The sequence below is a fragment of the Cloeon dipterum genome, chromosome 1 (genome assembly GCF_949628265.1).
Source record: "Cloeon dipterum chromosome 1, ieCloDipt1.1, whole genome shotgun sequence".
In the NCBI taxonomy this organism is placed as follows: domain Eukaryota; kingdom Metazoa; phylum Arthropoda; class Insecta; order Ephemeroptera; family Baetidae; genus Cloeon; species Cloeon dipterum.
Window position 1 is genome coordinate 4,114,723 of NC_088786.1, and position 21,246 is coordinate 4,135,968.

Genomic DNA, 21,246 nt, shown 5'->3' on the forward strand with positions numbered 1-21,246 from the left:
AAAATATTTAAAACAATGAGTATTTGGTGAAGTGTTATTTCATCGGCAGGGTAGATAGAGGGCTGGCAAGAATGCAAATCCTTTGAAATGTCGGCGCAAATATTTGCACGCATGATAAATACATGCACACAATCAAAGCGGCGTCATTGGAGGAGAGCAAACAACCTGCCGAGCTAGCGATCAGACAGTCACGCTGACTGTTTACAGGAGAACGGAGAGAAAAGGCAGCAAGGAAAGAATTAAGGCCCGCCAGCCGATGATAATAAATAAATAAGAAGAGCAAACACATCATCAGCAGTGAGCACAGTGAATAGGGACCGAGTCCAACCGCTGGAAATGGATCCGAAAACGCGGGCTTTGTGCCTGCATCGGCTCCTTGCCTAGCTATGCGATAATGACACAGGGTTGACTACATTAACAATCACGAAATTCAGTTCCATAATTATGCGATAGATTTTAAAATAAACAGCTTATTATGACGAAATTAATTTTTATTTTAAGAGTGAGTGATGATGGCTTTTTGTGAACGAAATTTAACGCATCCAGCAGCATTGCCAAGAAGATTTTAATCCGTTAATAATTTATTTTGCTCAGTCAGCATGCTAATTCATTTTAAACAAGTCCTTGAGGATTTGGAGAGTATTAATTTGTGGTCATAAACTGTCCGGAAATAAAGCAAATAAGTTCTGAATAAATAGAAAAACACCTTTTTTAACCTCTGCTCAGCACATTTCGTAGCCTATGATCTCACCGGGTCCCAATAACATCGCTGAGCGAATAAAAAGAGGTCCGAGTTGCCGCAGAGGCGCTTTGGGCACAATTTGGCAATCTTTTCGCCTCCCTGCACCGAGATCTTTTATTAAAATACCAGATATTTGCCCCAAAGCTGCTGGAAAGGTGCGAAAACCAGCAAGTGGCGAGCTCTCCTAGCCCATTAAGCTGATTCGAGCATTTCGAGTCACTCAACTAACCACCTTTTTTGCCATCTCTGACATAAGAACCCAGAAATGCTCAAATAACTCCATTTCCTTGACACTCCTGAGAATGCGAGCCTACGGGCTGGCTCACTTGAAGGCTATTGATTTATTCCTGTTTGTTTTTTTGATACCCAAATTTTTTCACCCAGAGACAGTCTTGAATTATCATATTGTGAACTCGTTTGACCACCCATCCGATCGATCAAATGCCAGTTTAAGATGGACAACCCGAATAATGAGCGAGATGGTGGAAATTCGTGTGTGTGTGACTGCTCGGCTGGACCAGACCGGCCGAGCGGCCTGCTGGCCGAGCGAGCGATGAAAAAAGAGAGTGCAGTCGTCACGCACCTGTTGGGCCCAAAGTGCCAGTCACTGTGCAAACAAAAGCGACCACTGTTCACGACCCCGAGAGCCCCGGCAAGCCGGAGAACGCGAACGTCGAAGAAACCACGGGCAGGCTACCGCCGCAAAAGCGGCAAGATTCTCTCCATAATTTACGCCGCCGAGAGTCTGTATACAAAGGAGCTGGCTCGCCTGCCGAGTTCGTCATCATTAGACCTGTTCTGGGAAACACTAAAAGTTTATTATCTAACTGAGTGATAATTGGGTGCAGCGTCGACACATCCATCCGTCGTTCCACGTGAATAATTTGTCCCTCCGGGATTCGGAGACAACCAGATGCTTTTTTCTCGCTTTCCGTGCCTGCACGCGCTTATTTATGCACTTATCCTCTCGGCTCTTTGTTCATTTCCAGGCTCTCGACGCGCTTTCTCAACGTTATCTGCGTCAATTAGCATTACGCGCCAGCGACGGGCAATTTATGAGCGGCAGCGCCTCGGATGCACTCCAGCTGACGTTCTACGAGTTAATTTAACTGTGTTTATACGCACATCAATCGCTACTGGACTGGAACCTTGCCCAATAAAAGTCCTTCGTACAAATAAGGAATACACATTGAATGCAGCCAATTATTGCTTCATACATGGAATTTTCTAATCGATTAAGCATTCATGATGTAATGACCCACGTAACAGCTTGATTCGGATCCATTGATTCTCTGCTCGAAAATAATGTTAATTCATTTTTTTAAATTAGGACATTTTCGTGATCTTTGAAAATTACTTTGATGATCATATGAACAGTTAAATGATTCAGCCTCGAAGAAGTTATATTAAAAATTGCTGTTTCAATTTGATGCAAAGAAAATATTGAAAAATCGCAAATATTTATACGAGACAACTAGTAACCCCAATATTCGCTTCAATAAATCATGAGCTATACAAAAGCGAAGAAAACGTCCACAGTCAGCAACGACCCATTTGCGCCCAATACTATCAATTCGGTTGTTCAATAAAAAAAAATTGCATGCATTTGGGCGCTTTTCTTTTCATTCATGAATGCCACGCCGTTAAATCGGTTGCTGTGCAATGCTGGACACTGGATTCCCATCTCAAATTTGCGAGTCCTCATTAACGGGAAGCCAGATATGCAAAGCATCCCGATCGCACGCCACGCAGCAGCCGGCAGCAGCTCGTTGGAAAACAAAGGAATTTTCCTGATTCGTGTTTTGAGAGCGAGAGAGACGCCTTTTGACCCGCGGGCTGCGCGACTGTCGGTCGGCTGCGTCGAATTCCAACCCCGCCAGTAGCAAAAAGCGGCGGAGATAATTGCCGGTGTGCTGTGGAGAGAACGTGGTTCGACCCTGACGCGATCCTCGTCTTTTTTCTCCGTCCATCGTGCCGGACGGACACAAAAAGAAGCTTCTCCCAAATAATGCGGTTTGGTCATTACACAAAAAGGCGGCCGCGCGGCTTCGATTCTTCAATTCGAAATAAATAAATAAACGGCCTCGATGCCATGCTCTGAATCCTTTCTCACCTCGGTTTTTGTTATCAAAAGCCAGGGTGCAGGCGCAGCACCATCAGTCACGCCGTTGATTTCTTTGCGGCTACCACGCAATGATTAATCGAATTACGGCAGGCAGAAGCCGCGGCCGAACAGGAAGCTCTCGCTATTCACAATTATTCACAAGAGACTTTAATGAGCGACACAGAAATGAATGATAGTACACAGATAATAAATGGTCGAAAAACCCACGGCTGATGAAAGGGAGCGCAAAAGGTATTTGCTCAGCATCGGAGAAGAGGCGAAACAAAGAGGTGCAAATTTCAGAAGCGTATACAATGTACACACATTATCCGTGCGAAATTGTGAATGAATGGAAGGAACACCGTCGCTAATTGATTTGGTTTTAAATTTATTCTAATTTGCACGCTGCTTTGATTTATTCAACTGCAAATTATTGTCCCATTCATGTCATTTTCTATAACAATGACTTGGTGATTGAAAGTATCAATTAGTTAGACAAGCTAGGTAAAAATAATGTGTCCAACTTTCTTAAAGAAAATTTGTGAAAAAAATCTTTATTACTTTTACTTGAAATACTTTCTAAAAATTAGGAAAAAGCCGTTTAAATTTTTGAGAAAAGTTTGAATGCTAATCAAGCGGAGAGCATAAATTGTCACTTTATAGGAAAACCATAATTTATTTCACCAGAAAGGAAATTTAGCTCATAATTCGCACACCATTAAATAGATCACGGTAAGAAGGATCGAAAGCAAGCAAAAAAATATTCAATTTTTCGAGAAATTTGGCTAAATACGAAATTTAAATGTTCCTCGGTCCTGATTTAATTATTTCACATTAGATGAGATGAATTATCGCTAAATTTCAAAAACAATAACCTTGCTAAAGTTAATAATACAAAATGTTTTTAATTATTGGCATTTAAAACTCTAATTTTTAAAATTTAATGGTTTCATTTGCTTTAAAAATTGGCGAGTAGAGGGCTTGGCAGAAAAAGTTGAAACGTTATTACTAATTTCCCCTCGGTATTAAACGGCCCACTGACAAAATAAAATAAAAAACAAATTATAGCTAGACGCCTTCACGGCACAGGTGCACCGTGAGTAAGCGACAAATTTAGGCAATTCGCCATCAAAATCAATCATCCGAACGCTGGCGACCCTTGGCCCTGAGTGACAGGTAAGAAGAATGGCGAGCGGCCTACCTGAGTAACACCAAGCGGGCCACACCACGGGGCTCACAGTGTCCAGTTCTCTCATCATCCCAGCGCGCACTGCACTGGCCCGCTCTCGGCTGGCTCGCCGGCGGTGGCCCTTCCTGCCACCTGAGAGAGGGAAAAGGTAGTAGGGCGAGGGCTACCGACGCCGGCCGACCAGCAGGTGCACTCGGCTACCTTCTCGCCCACCGACCAGCTCCTCCCTCCGCTAATGACGCTGCGCGCGGCTTTAAATGCCCGCCGCGTGCTTTTCACGCGCCATTCGCACCGCACGTCCGCGCAAATCGAGCAGGACATCGCCGTGCGCAGGGACACCCGCGCCGACACCTTCGACCCCCGCGTTTTTCGACCGTTTCGTTCTCCCCCTCGCGCCGGACGCAGCACGTGCGTGCTGCACTGATTTTACACGTCTCGCTGCAATCCCCGATCAGAGCAATTTCACGCTTTGATCCGATTTCAGACTGCCAGGCTGGCTAATTTGGATGCAGTGCCGAGCTTTTTTTATTTTCTAAAATAAGAGCAGATTTTATTTATTAAAAAAAAACCAGAGACCGTGATTTGAACGCATGAAAACGTGATTTTAGGGGAACAAAATTAGAATTTCTGCATGCCGCAAATGAGATCATATCTACCTCCAAGCCACTTCGTTTTAAAATCAGGAATGTTGCTCATATTTTGCGATGAAGCACACACAAGAATGGAGCGTAATTGATAACGATCATCCCACCGCAGAGCAACTCTGATTTGCTTAAAATGTCTACCGTTTCAATTAAAATTTTCGCAGTAAAGTTCAGCCTGGCCGCGCTGAAAGAACCCATAAAAATATGCAAATGGGTTGATTTGACTTGAAAGGAGGCTCCAGCAAAATATATTTTGCAGTGTTTTATAACCAGTTCACGTAATACGGCCTGGTCTTCACTTCCATGAATTTCCAGCCTCACTTACTTACTATTATATTAATGAGTTTTTAGTCCGGCCACGCATGAAACACCCAACGTCAGTTTTAAGTGCTGTCTGATCGTATTTGTATCATGCGAATATAGCGGTCCACCCAAACAAACACTACAGTTTTACTAAACGGAAAATGTTTATGAATAAATTAATCGAAAATTCTCAATGAGATCACTTACAAATTCTGTAGGGATAGAAATTAGCCATGTTGGACTGACTGATGGTTCGAGCCGCGACGGAAATTTGCAGTCTGCCTGCAGCTTTTCAGTGCGGTGCGTTCGATTCGGAAACGGAAAAATGACGTGTACGAGCCGTGTGTTTCTCTCGCTACTTTCCCTATACCTTATGTTTAAACCAAAAAACCGGATGCTTGCTAGCTGGTGACGCACGAAAATCCAGGTTTTTCTGAACAAAACTAAAAGCATCACAACGTTATGAGCCGAAATTTTTCTGTGGCAGAGCAGGTTTTGAGATATTCTTGACGTCAAACCCTGGTGTGCACGCGCATTCCAACTTGAGAAATTCCTTAAAAATCGTCTGAAGTTCCAAAATTAAATTTATCCTTCTGGCAGCTGTGGACTTCATTAAAAATTTGATCACGCCTTAGCAGAGTAAGACAATCGTGCTGAGTCACGCTGGAATTTACACTGGCGCAGGACAAAACACAATTGCACGCAAACTTGATGCAATAAATTGTGATTTCCTGCGCAAAACCCGATAGCTCTCGATGCGGGCATTGGCTTCAGCGTGCAAATTGCGCAGATAAAATATTTTCGGTTGATTTGGGATACAAACTAAAATGCCTTGATTGTAAATTTTAAAAAGCTTCCTAAGCTTAAACAAATAACTTTATAGATTTTTTAAACATGGGTGTATGTTTTTTTCCCAAAAGATTTGACCGTGGAAAATATTTCACTCTGCTTCATGGTTTGGAATCTCTGCAAAAAGAGATGAGAGCACCTTTGTCACGCACAAAGTGACCACTTGGTGCCCTTGATTTGATTTATTTTCGATGCTGAAAATAAATAAAAGTAATCGCTGCATTGTATTCCCACTGATTGAAATGTTACTGGTCCTGTCCCACCAAGCCTGTGTAAATTTATTCGGAAATCGGCCGCGCAATTGGCAAAAGATCGATCGGTCGCAGTCCAAATGACGAGAGCGAGTTGCATCAGCCAGCTAGTGTGCATTTTAAACGCTGCCGCCTCCCGAGAGCAGGCCAGAGTAATTTATTTCTCTCTCAGAAAAGGCAGTCAGCGATGGAGACGTTTGAAAAGATCATTAAATGTGAGCCCGTGAATAAATAAATAATGACCTTGCTCTGCGACCGCCAATCTACACCGCCGAATCGGAATTTTCGCTTTCGGCAAACAGGTGCCAGCAGGAAAATCGAATCAAATCAAGACACGTACTGTTATGAGCTCGTATCAATAACACTCATGTTTATATTTTTTATATTAATTTGCATTGGCCGCAGTAGCATCGTTCTTTGAGAAACGTTTCGCGAAAACTATTATTATATTTCTTTGTTGAGACGTCCCCGTAGCGTCAAAATATGGAATATTCTTTGAACAGCTTTTCATCATCATCATTCTTTAATGTTTTCCAAAGTTTAAAAGAGACTGACTCTGGAGGATAATTAATTCTGACAAAGTTAGCTAAACTAATCAATAATATTTGCTGATACATCGCTGGTGTGAATCATAAAAAGTGGCTTGGCACATAAGTGAAATGAAAATTCAGGCACCCGCTGTCCAGATCACAGCTTGAGAGCTCACACATTATGCAAATGATGTAAAGTGAGAAGCATATATTGTAGAAAGAGCAGCCTTTCCTGGAGAGAGTGCTGGAGATTTGAATGCGTGAAAATGCCTTCACATAGTTCCGATAAAACGGAATAAAATTTCACATTGCTCAAATCAAATAAATAAATTACATTCTAATTCTAGAATGTATTTTAGAGAAAAGAGTGCGAGAAGTTTATGGTTATACATACATTAAAATTTTGAATAGGCTTTCTATTAACACTGCGGTTTAACTTTTTGACTGAAAAATCTCGCCAACAGCCTCGTATGGAATTAGAACTATCTGGCCACATCTAACAATTACTGATTTAGAAACCCTAGAAAAGGTTAAAACTCGCTATTTGAAGAAAGTGCTTGGCATTTCGAAGTGCAATAATAGATTTGCCCAGATTTTCCTGATATAAATATTTTTACAAGATTTGCTTTTCAGGCTATCACTATATTTTCTGTAGTAAGTACAACGTTTCGTTGTGAACCTAATTATGATTTAACATCTGTAGCAAGACTTGTGAAAGACAATTCAAAAGTGTACAGCAAAGTAAATTGATGTGGAGGGAAGCAGCAAAATTATGTAAAAATTGGCCAATTATAGATTCCGTGTTGCTTGCATAATGCGTTTAATAAATCATTCATTCAATTCTAGTTTTGTATTTAGCCATGTAATTTGTGCTGAATTTATGTTTTCAATTCTGGTAACGGATCTATAAAATAAAAATTGCAAACGCGATCTTTCAAAAGTGGCTTCTGAGCACAAAGCAAAATTTCTCATAAAAATAAATTTATGATGCAAATTTCCCCTCTTGCGACCTAAAACATGATTTTCAATAAGGAGATAGAGCTCACCGCTTGATTAGAATGCAAACTTTTGAGCCGTTTTTTTTAATATTTAAACGGCAAACTGGAAAAAGTCAAGCTAGTTCCAATTTTCCAAAGCACATTATTTAAGGAAAATTTCGGAATTTTCCGATACTGACCCACTTTAAAATTATTTTTTGGCAAACACGATAAAAAATTAAAATTAAGCAGTTTTTCACCAAAGTTTTTACACGCATGGTAGTCAATTTCTTTCCTTACTATATATAAACTGTTAACATATTAACGAGATAGTCTTATCCACTTAGGGATAATTAAAAGGATTCATAAAACATGTGAAGTGTATCAAATTAAACTAGAAACCAACGGTACAAGGAAGAGGAAAATCAATTGAGTGTACAAATCGCCGTATGCGTATATTATTTTACAATCGGTGTGCCATTTGCCAGGCGCAGGCGGCACACACAGGTCGCTCCTCGAGCAATTAATACGCCATCTGCTGCATTTTCGCCCCATTGTTTGCTAATTAACGAAAGATCCGCTAATAAAACGCAGAGCGAGAAATGTTTCGAGACAATCAATTTCCCTGGGCTGTCGCCGCACATAATATGTACGGTGGGCGATTGTTTTTCCGCTCCACTTTGGTGGTCCAATCTGCGCTCATGACGACGCACTTTGCCCAGCTCTCGCCAACGCGCGCGCTCCCTTCTTTCTTTTCCACATTTTCAGGTGCATGCTCCGCTTGAGACAATGGTCAGCGCGGCAGCTCATTAGCACGCGGATCGCGACCGCCTGGCCTTGAGTGGCCGTGACCGCACTGTCGATGGGCCACGCTGACCTCGCCACCTTCCTGCCACCGCCACGCCAGATTGCGAGCTCCCTTTCGCGAGCGTGCGCACCCTTTTTCGGACGGCCAGAATTGCAAATGAGTGTGTGAGCGCGCGCCCGATAATAAATTCGGTTTCGTTGGGCAACTCGCTCGCCCGCTGATGACCTGGTAGGTGGATTATAATTATTGCCGTTGCTTTTCTCATAAACATAAAAGACTATTGCCAGGCTAAACCAGCAGGTTATTTATATCAGATATAAAAAAAAATTTGCACTTGAATTTAATTGATCAACGACGAAATGTCACGGGTTGGAGGACAAAATTAGCATGAGGTCAAGCAAATTCAATGAAATTTACTTGTAGATTACGTCTTAACAAGTTTTTAATAACGTACAGTTTTGGAAAGCTTTCTTTTAGACCACAGGATCTCATCTCGCAGTGGTGACATTTCAAAAATGAGGTGTGCTTTGGATTCTTCTCGCCGAGTCCGATCGAACTAACACCTTATTTTATATCCTAGGTCATGGTCAAAGGTCACTACTGTTAATTTTGTTTTCTAATTAAAAATTTTGAATAGAGCTTAGGATTTTAGAATTTTGAAAATGTGCTTTAAATTTGTCCCATGACGTGTATGAACTTTCGTAAGAATTTCAGAGTGGTGATCTAAATTGTTTTAACGAAATTAACTTTAAAACTAGAAATGAAACATTTTTTTTTCAAATATTGTTAACTCTAAATCTCGGGTTATAACCATCAGAATTGCAAAAACTACCCATTGTTAGACTTGTTTCAACTTCCTCAGACTAACTGAAGGGTTTGCGGGGGTGTATATACCCTCCACCCCCAAAATTGATACATTTTAACACGCTCAAAAAAGGTAAAACAATAATAGCGCTATTGTTAAATTCCTTTAATTAAAATATTTACTGTTTGTAATTTTAAAAAAGTGAGTTTTTTATAATATTTCACGCAATCCAATAGTAAAGATTAATTATCGTCATTGAGTTTGCTTTTGATCAAGAAACTGGAACAATATGTCTGTAAAATGTTTCACGTTGTCCTCTTTCTTGTTAAAAAATAGGAAAAACTAAATAAAAGCAACGACCTGAGTTACACTATCAAACCCGTCCCCCTAAAATCATTGAAACCCAAATAATTAAAAGTTATATAATTAGAAGGATATACACATACATGTCAATCTTGACCAATTGTGTTACATCTTTGCCACTATCTTCCTGAACTATGGATATCAACATCATAAAATAAGGATAACAGGATTAGCCATAAACTGATTAATTTTAAATTACAGGCTTAAAGATAATCTTAAAGCTCAGTTAATTTCATTATTAGCAGTTTGCTCGCCTTGAGCAGTTGACAGCATATTTAGTATAATTGGTAGATAAATGTCAGAAACGCCCAAGGTCACTTGCATGCAGCAGAAATTGCCTTGCGGATTAAAATCCGCAATTCTGCGTGGCACCGATGACCGCTCACTGCCTCATTTTTTATTTCTTACGTCACGTTTATACATCTGCTTGCCGCGAGCCGCTTTTCCGTCTCTCTCTTGTGCGTTAGAAGACCGCGCATTAAATTTGATGCTGGTTGTTTTATTTGCGAACGACCTTTGCTTTGCGACGTGCGCGGCTCCTCCTCGCTGCGAATTAGCAATTCAGAACGGGTTCGTCCTGTGAGGTGAGCCACGCCACTCTGCCGCTCTCTAACTCAACAATTATTTCCTCTTTGACCTCTCTCAAATGAATATGCAGACAACTTTTGACTATGTAATAATTATAGTTCAGCATCGGTTCAAAATAATTGCAACAAATCAGTCTAGCTGGTTTTAATGAGATCTTTAATATTGACGTATGACAAATCTTTTATAGTAATTAAGATTTTAAATAGATCCCTGTTAAGAACACAGAAATCATCTTCATAAATAAGTTTAAACTCCAATAGAGAGTTGAATTGAATATGTGGCAAAAAATGGTTTACTGGAAGGAATTCTCGAGGACCGGACGTTCCCTCACGAAAAACGCAGCGATATCAACAGCGCACGTCAATTTCTTATTTAGTTTCGGTGAAATATTGCCGCCAAGATCAAACGCGTCTCATCCTTTCTTAATACCTAATGGCGACGGATGACTTTGTGGATGAGAGAAAACGCGGGACAAACGGCGGCGGCACACAATCAAAGCATCTCGCTTCGCATGGAAAATAACACACAAAACGTGCTCGCTTCCAGCCTGGAGCAGCTCCCAGCGTTTTATTCACTTTGTGTGTATTAGAATATATGCGCTTAATATTCCGACTCAATTCCACACCAGCCAAGTTCCTGTTATAACCACAAATATTTATGTGCATTATCTCTTCAAACGAGTTGAAGGACTCTCCAGCACTTTAAACTCCAATTATGTTTGTATAAATATCAATTTCATAGCTCTCCAAGTCCTCCAATTTTTCCTCCGTGTGGCGAGAGATTAAATTGGCTCCAAACACGCGCAGCAGCCGACTCGAGAGGCGCGGACGTCTCCTATTTAGCGCCGTAAAGATTAACTAATTGTGTGATTATGACTGAATCGAAATTTATCGAACCATCTGTTTGGATCGGTAGTAATTTATCCTGTGCACACAAGAAGTCCATTAGTATAAATATATTTAATGTTGCGTTAAGTGATAGATAAATAGCTCAAGTCAAATTATGCACCAACCGTTTTACGAGGTGGCAAAATTAATAAGTGAACAATTTTTTGCAGAAAAGAAAATCTGGATATAGGGAGTTTTAAAGTGGTCAGCAAATAAATTGCAGTGTTTAATTTTTGAACTGATGAAACTCTAACGCAAATCTTCTTTGTCCCCATCTACTATTTCTAGTCTAAATTCTCATAATAGCCCAAAAATGGCTCAAAATCAGATGAAAATTTGCTTTTTTGCTTCAGGTAAAATTAAAGGGCCTTCCGTAAAGGCTCTTCTTTAGATTTTTCATTTGTAATGGAATGGTTTCGCTCTTCATTTTGAGAAAAGTGAAACCAAATCCGGAAGGACCGGTATCGCAAGAAAGGCAGCCTGCAATGTCTTCTCGTCAACACTTTTAGGATTAGACGTTAAAGTTTTTGGTGAAATAAATTCAAATTGTGTAGTATGCAACGAGTTCCAAGGGAATTGTTTTATTCGACGCAGTTTGCGAGTTATGGAGCTCCGAAGGTTAACAATCCTTATGGGATTTGACATTTAAAATGTTTCAAAATCGAATTCTGGAGCTAGTTTTCATCAAATTGTGATGATATCTTTTACGAATACTCTACTTGGAAAGTCGCCTTGATCGGTGGGCTAGATTTTTCCGAGATTTTAGACTTTTTCTGGGAAATAAACGGTTCGCGAGATGTTTTAAATCTTTTTGACCTGACTTCCATCTTTGTTATTAAGAAAAACATATAATAAAATAACAATGCGAACGATATTGGCTTGGTTTTGTGCATTGCATCAATCTCAAACCACCATCGAGCTGAAAAATTTGACTCCTGGAGAAATATCGCGCAATATCGGTGACAAAAAGAAGTGTGGCGTATAAATTATGGGCAAGAATCAACAAGAAAGTGTTGCAAAAAGAGACCTTGATGATTTTTGCGCGCATCAGAGCGAAAATCGCACAGATTCTCGGCAAAGCAGCAGAGAGCGGCCTGCTGGGTTTAACGCGCCCATAAATAATATTGTTTTACATACCTGCATCTGCGCGTCCGTCTGAAATTAAAAAGTATCGGTCGGCGCGGTAATGACTGCGCTCGACGGCTTCTGCCTCCGCCGCCGGAGATAAAATCTCGCGATTTTCCCTATGAATTATGAGATCAAACGTGCGCGTCTCTCCCTTTCTCGACCAATCATGATTATTAAGAGGCGCTCGCACTTATAAAAATCATAACTGTAACCGGATAATAAATAACTAAACTAGTGCTCCGACTTCTCGCACAAAAAGAAGCGAAAAAATTAAAAAGGGGAACGCTCGGAAGGAGCAGTGGCGGTGTTTATGCAAATTACGGATGCGCGCGGCCTCGTAAATGCAAATGGCCAGTCAATGGGATGAGCCCGCGGAGAATCAAATTGCGCTGCAATAAGGAGGACGCCCAATTTGCTTATTTTTATTGCTTTGTAGGTGCGCTCGTCAATGGCCAATATCAATATATCGCGCGTAATTCGCATCGTAAAAAACATCAATGTTTGTTTGTTTATTTCGTGTTTTCAAGCCAATAACTTCTCCAGGTAATTCAATTCTAAAATCTGTAAGGTTTTGTGATGCAAGAATTTATTAGGAAAAAATGTAAAAATTACATCGAAATAAATTACATCAACTGCAATCTGAGCTTTAATTAGGAACCAAGCTAGGCCGGAACTAGAACACGGAATAAAAATACAGATTATTTAGATTAACAAAAAAAAAGTCTAATTAAAAACCAAGTTTGGCCCCTGTCACTGGCTATTCCGTTCCTTTTCATAATTTGTAATTAACGATTGCATTTTGTTTTTTACTTCCTTGACTTTTTGCATAATTCAAATTTGTCTTCGCGGATTTTATTTATCTTGCATTGGTTTACTTCTTTGTTGTAATGTATACAGAATAATTAAATAAACTGGTATTCTTTTTAAGAGGAAGTGGCGGGGTTCCAAAAGATTTCATAGCTAATCCACTTTTTTAATTTGTGCTCAGCCTTGAGTGCAGGTAATCGATTCAAACGGCCAATGATTTCGAACCGTCGGTAGTTAAAACCTGAAATGTAGATGTTTGTTTCAAATGTGTGCTGCAAATTGGAACCACAGGACCAAAATAATAGTCGACAGAAGATATTAAATGCAGTTTCCTCGGCGCGTACTGTGCAGCGAGCCATATTTCTACAGGAAGGTCCATACTAGTTTCGGCTACTAGAATGGAAGCGTGACTTTCAATTAGAGTTTGTAACAAAACAAACAGCTCGCTACACACCGAGGAAGCTGCACATAATTTTCCTCTGGCAATTATTACAACCTCGCGTGCTTCTGCCTTCATTGGGATTTATCAAGAAAAAATAGTGTCTGTTCAGTATGAGAACGAACGGAATCATTTTTTCCATTCGATTTTCCCCTGTAGCGGCCCATCCTGATCAAAGATTCACAAAACCCATTTGTAATTCTTTAGTTTGATATTAGAAAATTATATCCATCCCTTGAATAATAATTATTTTATGTATTTCGCAACTTCTCAAACTTCAATTATAAAACTGTATCCATTTTTGCGCACTTCCACTGTTTGTGTTTGGTATTTCGTAAATAAAATTTAATGACTGTTTTGAAACAAAGACGAGGCCTTGACGATCCATGCCTAGGTTTATGTTAAAATTTTCAGCGAACAATGGAAGTATTACCATCAAAGCAACTCAATCATGCTGCTTGTAAATCACACTGTTTGTCAGATTTTTGCGCAGTTGCACCAGAAATTTCTTCATCGCTTGAACTGTGTCGCCAAATTACGAAACTTTTAGTCAGATTTACGAGTCCCGCATATTCATCTGGCAAACGACTTCTCATAATTTATCGGCGGCTCACTCGCATATATACTCTCGGAGTCAATTTGAGATAAACGGATGATTAATTCGGTCCGATGGTGGTGATGAGCGCGCGGCAAACTGGTTTAGGCAAATAACTGTTGCACACTTGGCCAATTATCTCGACATCTCAATCACACGGAACGGTTACTCCCCGCGCTCGGCTGACTGCTCGAATCAAAACACCGCCCCCGGAGAGTAAATCAGCCGATTAGTATATGTAATCTAACGAGCGGGTGCCCATCTCCGCTCTTATGCGGTCATTTGCCATTTTGCATTGTGAATAAGATCGACGCATTCGAGGCAGAGGGACCACCTGTATGACGATCTGGGCCAATTGAACAGCCTAATTTAATTCAAGCAGCTCAAAACCAGCAGCAGCAGTTATTGATGAGAATGTTGGCCAAAACATGTCAGTTATGATTTGTTATACCAGCTCATCAAAGTATGCAAACTGATGGGAACTGATAAGTTTTTTATTTTAGATTTTTTATATGGTCTATTGTATGGTGTCTACGTCCAAATGAAATCAAATTGCAAAGAGTACAAATTGGACCAATGTAACCCCCTTAACCGTTTAGCGCATCAGTAAAGGTCAAGAAGAGTCTAACGTTGTGCGTTTTTTGCAATTCTGATGGTTAGAAGCCAAGATTTGGCGATCACAATATTTGCAAAAATTTAAAAATCAACATTTTTGTATTTTCAACTTCTAATATCTCACGACCCCCATCGATTTCTCTTTGCCATTTGATTCAGCACACTCAGTGCTACATTTTACCCTTTTTCATAAAAATTCTGATTGTGAGGTGGTGTATTTTGAGATAATTTTAATTAAATAATTACAATGCAAATTAGTATTTCATCTTTGACTCACAAAATTTCAAGGGGGCAAGTTTGTTGTATGCAAAAGGTTTCGTCTGAAGATGAAAAGATCAAATCAATATTCCAACCTTGCACGAAATTGTCTAAATATGTATTTTATTTTAAAATATCTAACGGCGCGATTCGAGATTTTCAAAAATCCCGATTTCTTGAAAATGGCTCCCAAATTTTTGGCTCATTTCAGGGTGCAAGTTTTGAAACGTCCCCAACAACAAATACAGAATTCAGGATGGGGACCCCAAGTCAGTATAATTAGCAATTGCTCTTCAAACTCACATAAAACCACACATTACAGGAATAAAGTCAAAGGGCAGGGGTCTTCAAAATACATATTCTACCATGCATAATATACCAGTCGCTTTAACAAAAAATGCAATTTTTATAATATTTAAGAGAAAAAAATCTCACTTAATTTTAATTTTGCATACCGGAATTTTAAAATTGTATGTTTATCGATTTAATATTTGCAAATCGAAACTAAATTTAAGTCTTAATGCCGGAACTGAATAATAATGCGCAATACAATTCCCAGCTGTTAAATTGATTTTTGTGACTTTTATCTAACAGCCGGAACCCAAAAAAGATTAAATTACCTAAGATTAGAGGCTATAAAGCCGGCTAAATTAGAGATAGCGTGAAAAGGTACGTTACGTTTCCGCGTGCCAAAGTTGTCTGGTGGCTGCGGCAACCATGAGCAGGCGAAGCTGAGCGGGCGCATATCGTTAGTGCACACGCACAATGCCGTGTTGGCGGGCTTACTGGTAAAAGTGAGCCCGTCCCAGGGTCGAGGGTCACTTCTAGTGCTGCCACCTGCATCCATTGTTGTGGCTGTGCAGCTGAAAAGGTCTCGCGACCCTGGGGTCGGCCGCCTTGACCCGCCTGGCCCCCGACCCAAGTATGCCCATTCCATATTTGACCCGGCAGATGACTCTCGCCGCCAGCAATTCTTTATGAATATCCTCTGTCAATTTCCTCTTTGATCAACTTTCCGTTTCTCCTTATTCAACGGCAAATATTGTCCAGGACATTCAAAATATTATGCGCTTTCATAGATTATTAAGTTTTTAAATCACTCTCTCCTATTTTAATCAATGCCACATTGATGATTGGCACCTTTCAGCTCTTGTTTAAGATAATTTCCATGTGTGTTGTATTAGACAGACAAAATTAATCGGTTCAAACATAGACCCATTCCATCGGGGAGAATTAATTAAATCCATCAGTCGTGTAACAATTTTGTTTGTTTGTGCGTCAGAAAAGGCGAACGAGGGCACTTGGCGTACAATTCGTGACTGTATCTGTTTGACGCGCTGCTGCCTTTGTATAATAAGGTGCATTGGAGAGTTCATTCCAGCACTGGGTCAGCAAAGGTCGTTTTTACGAAGAGGAAATTTTGGGCAAAGGTCAACTCGGATGAGGGCACTAAAGAGTTGAGAGTGTTGTTTTCTATTGAAAGAGCAATTCCTTGTTTGGGCTGCTAATTAGGGAAGCAATATTTCATTGCAGCGCCGGCGATTCAGCTATACACTGCAGGTCAATGGATCATACTTATGTACTATGAATAAGGAGTATATTTTTCCTTTAAATATAAATTTAGATCATTTTTTGCTCGAAAAATCTTAATTAAAATTAAATACAAATTCAGTTTCAAAATTCGAAATTAATGCTGAAATACAACGAGTGTAGTAATTGATAGAATTAGTGGTTAATTCCATAGGTGAAAAACAATGATGAAGGCTAAAAAATGGAAAAAAAAATATGAAACGCTCTCCTACTGCAAAGCAGCTGTTTCGGCCCCACAGCCTTCCATTCCTTTTTGTTCGCCTACGACATAAGCCATTCTAAAATCAATTTTACTAATTGAATTCACCCCATTGATTCTTCCTTTTTTAATATTTAAAGTTAAAGAGCCTGTAGAAATGTTTATATTATTTTAAAAAAGTACTATTCAAATTTACCATTAAAAATTTGCAAAAAAAACAATGTTTCTCCACATTTACAATTAATCTGAAGTATTTAGTGCGTGATAAAATATTTATTAAAGTCCCTATTGACTTTGAAAATAATCTATGGCATATAGAACTTTGATAACCACAAACACACAATATGTTTTACTGGATCAAAATATAACCACAGCTCTTTCTGATATAGGTTTAGGTATTCTGGGACACATTATAGATTGCATCCTGCTCTCAGCAATTGTTATATTATTGCATTTTTAAAAAATGACTCAATATCTCAATGCATTTAAAAAGTACACATACATGGAGCGCAGACACGTTGCGTGATTCTTTGAGCCACAGATCATTCCCATCTGCTCTGAACTTGTTCCAGAAACATGCTTGCAACAGGTTTGCACTCAAAACGCGGCGTGTCAAGTGCAGCTCGCGGTCCAATTAATAGAACGTTTATCCCGCTCATTACGAGCGCACTCCATACATTTGAATGTTGTCTCGCGTGCACAGCGCATATTTCTACATAATGCATATCCGCGCGCGTCTGCCCAACACGATTATTATTATTACTTATCCAGAGCTGCAAGAAAGTGGCTGCGGCGTGGGATTCGAGCGCAGCACCGGATAAATAAACGCGTCGCGGGAGTGAGCGGCCGAACGAGCTTTATTACTATTATGAGCTGCCAGCGCACACATTAAAGAGTTATGAGGATCGCAGGTCGTCCATTACACACGTCGACAAACGAACAAGCGATACAATAAACCGCGCAGAGAAATAATAGCGCCGTGTGCGACGAGTGCATATTTAAATTTAAAAACAATCTCTCCTCGATGCTTGATAGCAGCCGTGGAAGCTGTTGCGCGCTCGCTATTTAGCCAAACAATGCGAATTGGCCGCGCATCCCTTCGCTTTGCTTTGCAGCCAATTAAGCAGCTAAACTGCGCTGACTGTTCTCAAATGTCGTGTTTCTTTCTGTTTGCCATCCGAAAGACAACTGCTCACAGGCTAAATCAAACCGGAAAAAATCCAGATTTACTTTGTTGCCTTATTCACAGCAAAAAAGGGAAGAGGTGTTTTTTCGTAGCATCAGGGAAAATTTACAACTGACTCTTAATGTTTTTACCAATAAATTTTTATCCATTTTCATTTCATTTTTAATTTTTCCCAGATATTCTGGGAAATTTCTTGATCTAAATTTAAGATTTTTGCAGTCTTAAAATACTATAATAGTCGCTCTCGGTTTTTGCCTAATTTTACTTTATTCGTCTATTTTAAATACAAGAAACAAAGAAGAATTTTGAAAGCAAAATAACTGATAAAATTTTAATAAATCCTCCTTCATATATTATTTCAAAATTTGCAGGTTAGCAACACTTTGATTAAAGTAAGTTTCCTCTAAACAAAAAAGCTTAATATATATTTCATAGCTATATTTTTTATATTTTTATTTACTCTCCAACGGGATTTTCGCGAGCACCTGTCATCAAATGATCAATCACGTCCTGCGGCTGTAGTTTATTTCTCAGAATGTGAAATAGAAAACCAGTTACCTGGCTCAAAAACTCTTTTATCTGAACATGAATTGCTATTTTTCGGCGGACATTTTTGTCTAATCAATCACACGTGTACTCACATTTCAGCTCTACTTGAACATCAATCGAAATTCACCAGTAAACAATTATACAGAAAAGAGTGGGCTTGTCTCAAGCGATTCTCAGTGCTGATTATGCCGCAGAGGTCTGAACGCTTTGAACGGCGGCTAGAGGTTAAGCGACGCGTTCACCTGCGAGCCAAAATAAACTTTTGACTCTCTGGCCACGTTATGATTTACGCACACACTGCGTCACGCGAGTTCAGATGCCAGCACACCCTTGCTCTATATTTGTAATGAGCGCTCAGAACGCAGGTGACACTTTCTTTTTATTTGCCCCTCTCGTGCTTCGAGTGGGGCCGGGCCCGCTTGAAACGCTCAATGAACAACAGCCACCGGAATTTAAATTAATCTTCGCCTTTGCTGTTTGAAAACGGGCCAACGTGCCAACAAGCGGTCAAAATTCTCATTCTCGCAACTACTTGCTAATTTATGCGGTAAGGCCATTAGTTATGCAGTGAGTCTTGAGCAGCGAAATATTATGTTTTATTTTAATTCGAAATTTATTTAGGATGACATCCAAGACCGTAAACGAAAATGTAAAAATTGTGGTGCAATATATTATTTCCTTTTAAAGTGTCACTCATTTTTAATTCCTATGCTGGCAAGATCAAGTTCATATTTTTTTTAAAACATGACGGGTAAGAAAATAATTAAAACGAAATACGAAATTATTTACAAATGGGAAACACAGGAGAACGTACTTTTCATTTTTCATATTTTTATATTTTTAATAAAAAGTATTCCCATCCAGATAAAAGAGTGGAGTAGAGTCATTCGTAAAGTTATTTTTATATGGAAAGTTTCAAGATCCGATCTATTCAATCTGTTTGAATATATTTCGAGACTTTTTATCTTCAGATAATGCAACGAAAAAGAAAAAACATTTCCTGAAACAATTTTCCTTTGTGCAGTGTTTATTTCTAGGGCTGTTAACTCTAGACGATTGACTTATTTTATTTGAGCTTCCACCCGGTTAGGATTATGAAATGCGCACGAATCAAGCGATTTTAAGCTGAATCATACCTAATATCGTGTAAAACTGCCAAAACCATCGGTAAGCATCTCAATATAGTATAATTCCATCTAAATTGACTAAAAACAAAAAGAAAGCATAAATATTTTTGGTTTTTAGTGGAATTTTTTCAGTCTAAACGGGGTTGTTACATATGCAAAATTAGGCTTTATCCGTTAAAAAATCTAAAAATTCCTAGGATACATTTTATTACTATTAATTAACTAATTAGGAATTAATAATTGTTTTGTCACAATTTTTGAGAAATTGCATAAAATAAGCGTTTGAATTGATATGTTTGTGCGAATTGAGAGAGAAGGGAATTAAAATTATTTAGCATGATAAAAAAGACTGATTCGCGTTGCCTTCGGCTTTAACCAAGAAGAAACGCACTCGTGACAGCACATAAATGCTCTGATTGACCCCATGACCGCCGCGAGTCTTGGTACTTACCGTACCGAGCGCTGCTCTGTGTCAAAGTTGAGCCCCGGGCGGCGGTCAAATGCTCGATGATGGACGTCAGACGGGCTCTTTCTTTCGCCCTGCTGACCCCCGCATTGTCCACGCTGTAAACAATCATTTATCCATTTCACGACCTCGTCCGCAAACAACGCTTGTTGCGTCACTTTTACTTTAAAAGGGTGATTTGCGTTATATATTACTTTAATGCGTTAAATCTTTGAACAAGGCTTGAATCTGTGAGAACAAAATGCAATGGGCAGAATTTGTAAACCGCTAATCAGCAATGCTTATTCAAAAGCGCAAATTTCTGATTCAATTGAATTCTAATAATAACTTTTTTGCGGTTTCCCGGCCGAATACCTGTTGGGTGCCACGGGTGGGTTGCGGCTCCATCGTACGTCCGCGTCCGGAGCGTCGTCCGAGCTGGTGGTTAGCGCAGCCACTTTTGGGCTCTGCAAATAGCATAAATCACACTCTCATCTTGATGGTTTCCCACGACCGAAAGTAACACACAGATTATTATTAATAAACATGCGCCGACGGCCTTGATTTCGATTCTCTAATCGATTCACGCCGCTTTATTGTTGCGCCGCCAGACACTGGTAACAATGCCCCTGCCGATTAATTTCTCTGCTCGCCGCTGACGAGGCGAAAACACAATCATGAAACAATTAGTCGGTCGGCGTGTTGCGTTGCGCCGCCGATCACTTGCCTGCGAACTCGCTTCCTGCTGTATCGACTTTCAATGAGAAGCCATTCAAAGGCTGACCCTGCAAGAAGGACACCCGAGCTGGCCCATATCGCTGCAATTTATGGTATGCTGCCGGCCAATTTTTTTAAAATAGGCACAAAACAGTTAAAGTAAATCTTATATAACAGAAAAAAAATCCTTTTTAGCTTTACTTGAAATACTATTTAAAAATTAGGAAAAAGCTAAAAATTTCCCAAGTTGCTAATCAAGCACTGTCTCCCTACTGTAAAATCACGATTTATTTCACTATTTCGGGAATTTTTCCTTAAAATTTGCACACCATTGGATAGATTGCAAAGAAAGGTATTGAAATCAAGCGTAAAACCATTTAATTTTTCGATCAATTTGGCAAAATCTGAATTTTAACTTTCCTCCGTCCTGATTTCATTATGTTGAACATGTTAGAGAAAATCTGGTGCTAAAATTTCACAAACAATTAACTTGCTATAGTCAATAATGGAAATTGCCTGCAAAGCTGTTTTCTTTAAAGACCCCCTGAAGT

General features: G+C 39.6%; 1 protein-coding gene across 5 annotated transcripts in view; it reads right to left on the minus strand.

Annotated features, from left to right (window-relative positions):
- Samuel (SAM-motif ubiquitously expressed punctatedly localized protein) overlaps positions 1–21,246 on the minus strand; it is a 52,983-nt gene that overhangs the window by 27,232 nt on the left and 4,505 nt on the right. For 2 of the 5 annotated variants that reach the window (XM_065483521.1, XM_065483513.1), the window contains exon 1: positions 15,561–15,744. In XM_065483521.1, the coding sequence (XP_065339593.1) occupies positions 15,561–15,729 (169 nt within the window). In that variant the 5' untranslated portion in view covers positions 15,730–15,744. Of the gene's footprint in view, positions 1–4,047; positions 4,187–15,560; positions 15,745–19,984; positions 20,098–20,353; positions 20,446–21,246 lie in introns of those variants that run through there. The other 3 variants (XM_065483536.1, XM_065483529.1, XM_065483545.1) reach the window with 2 other exon arrangements.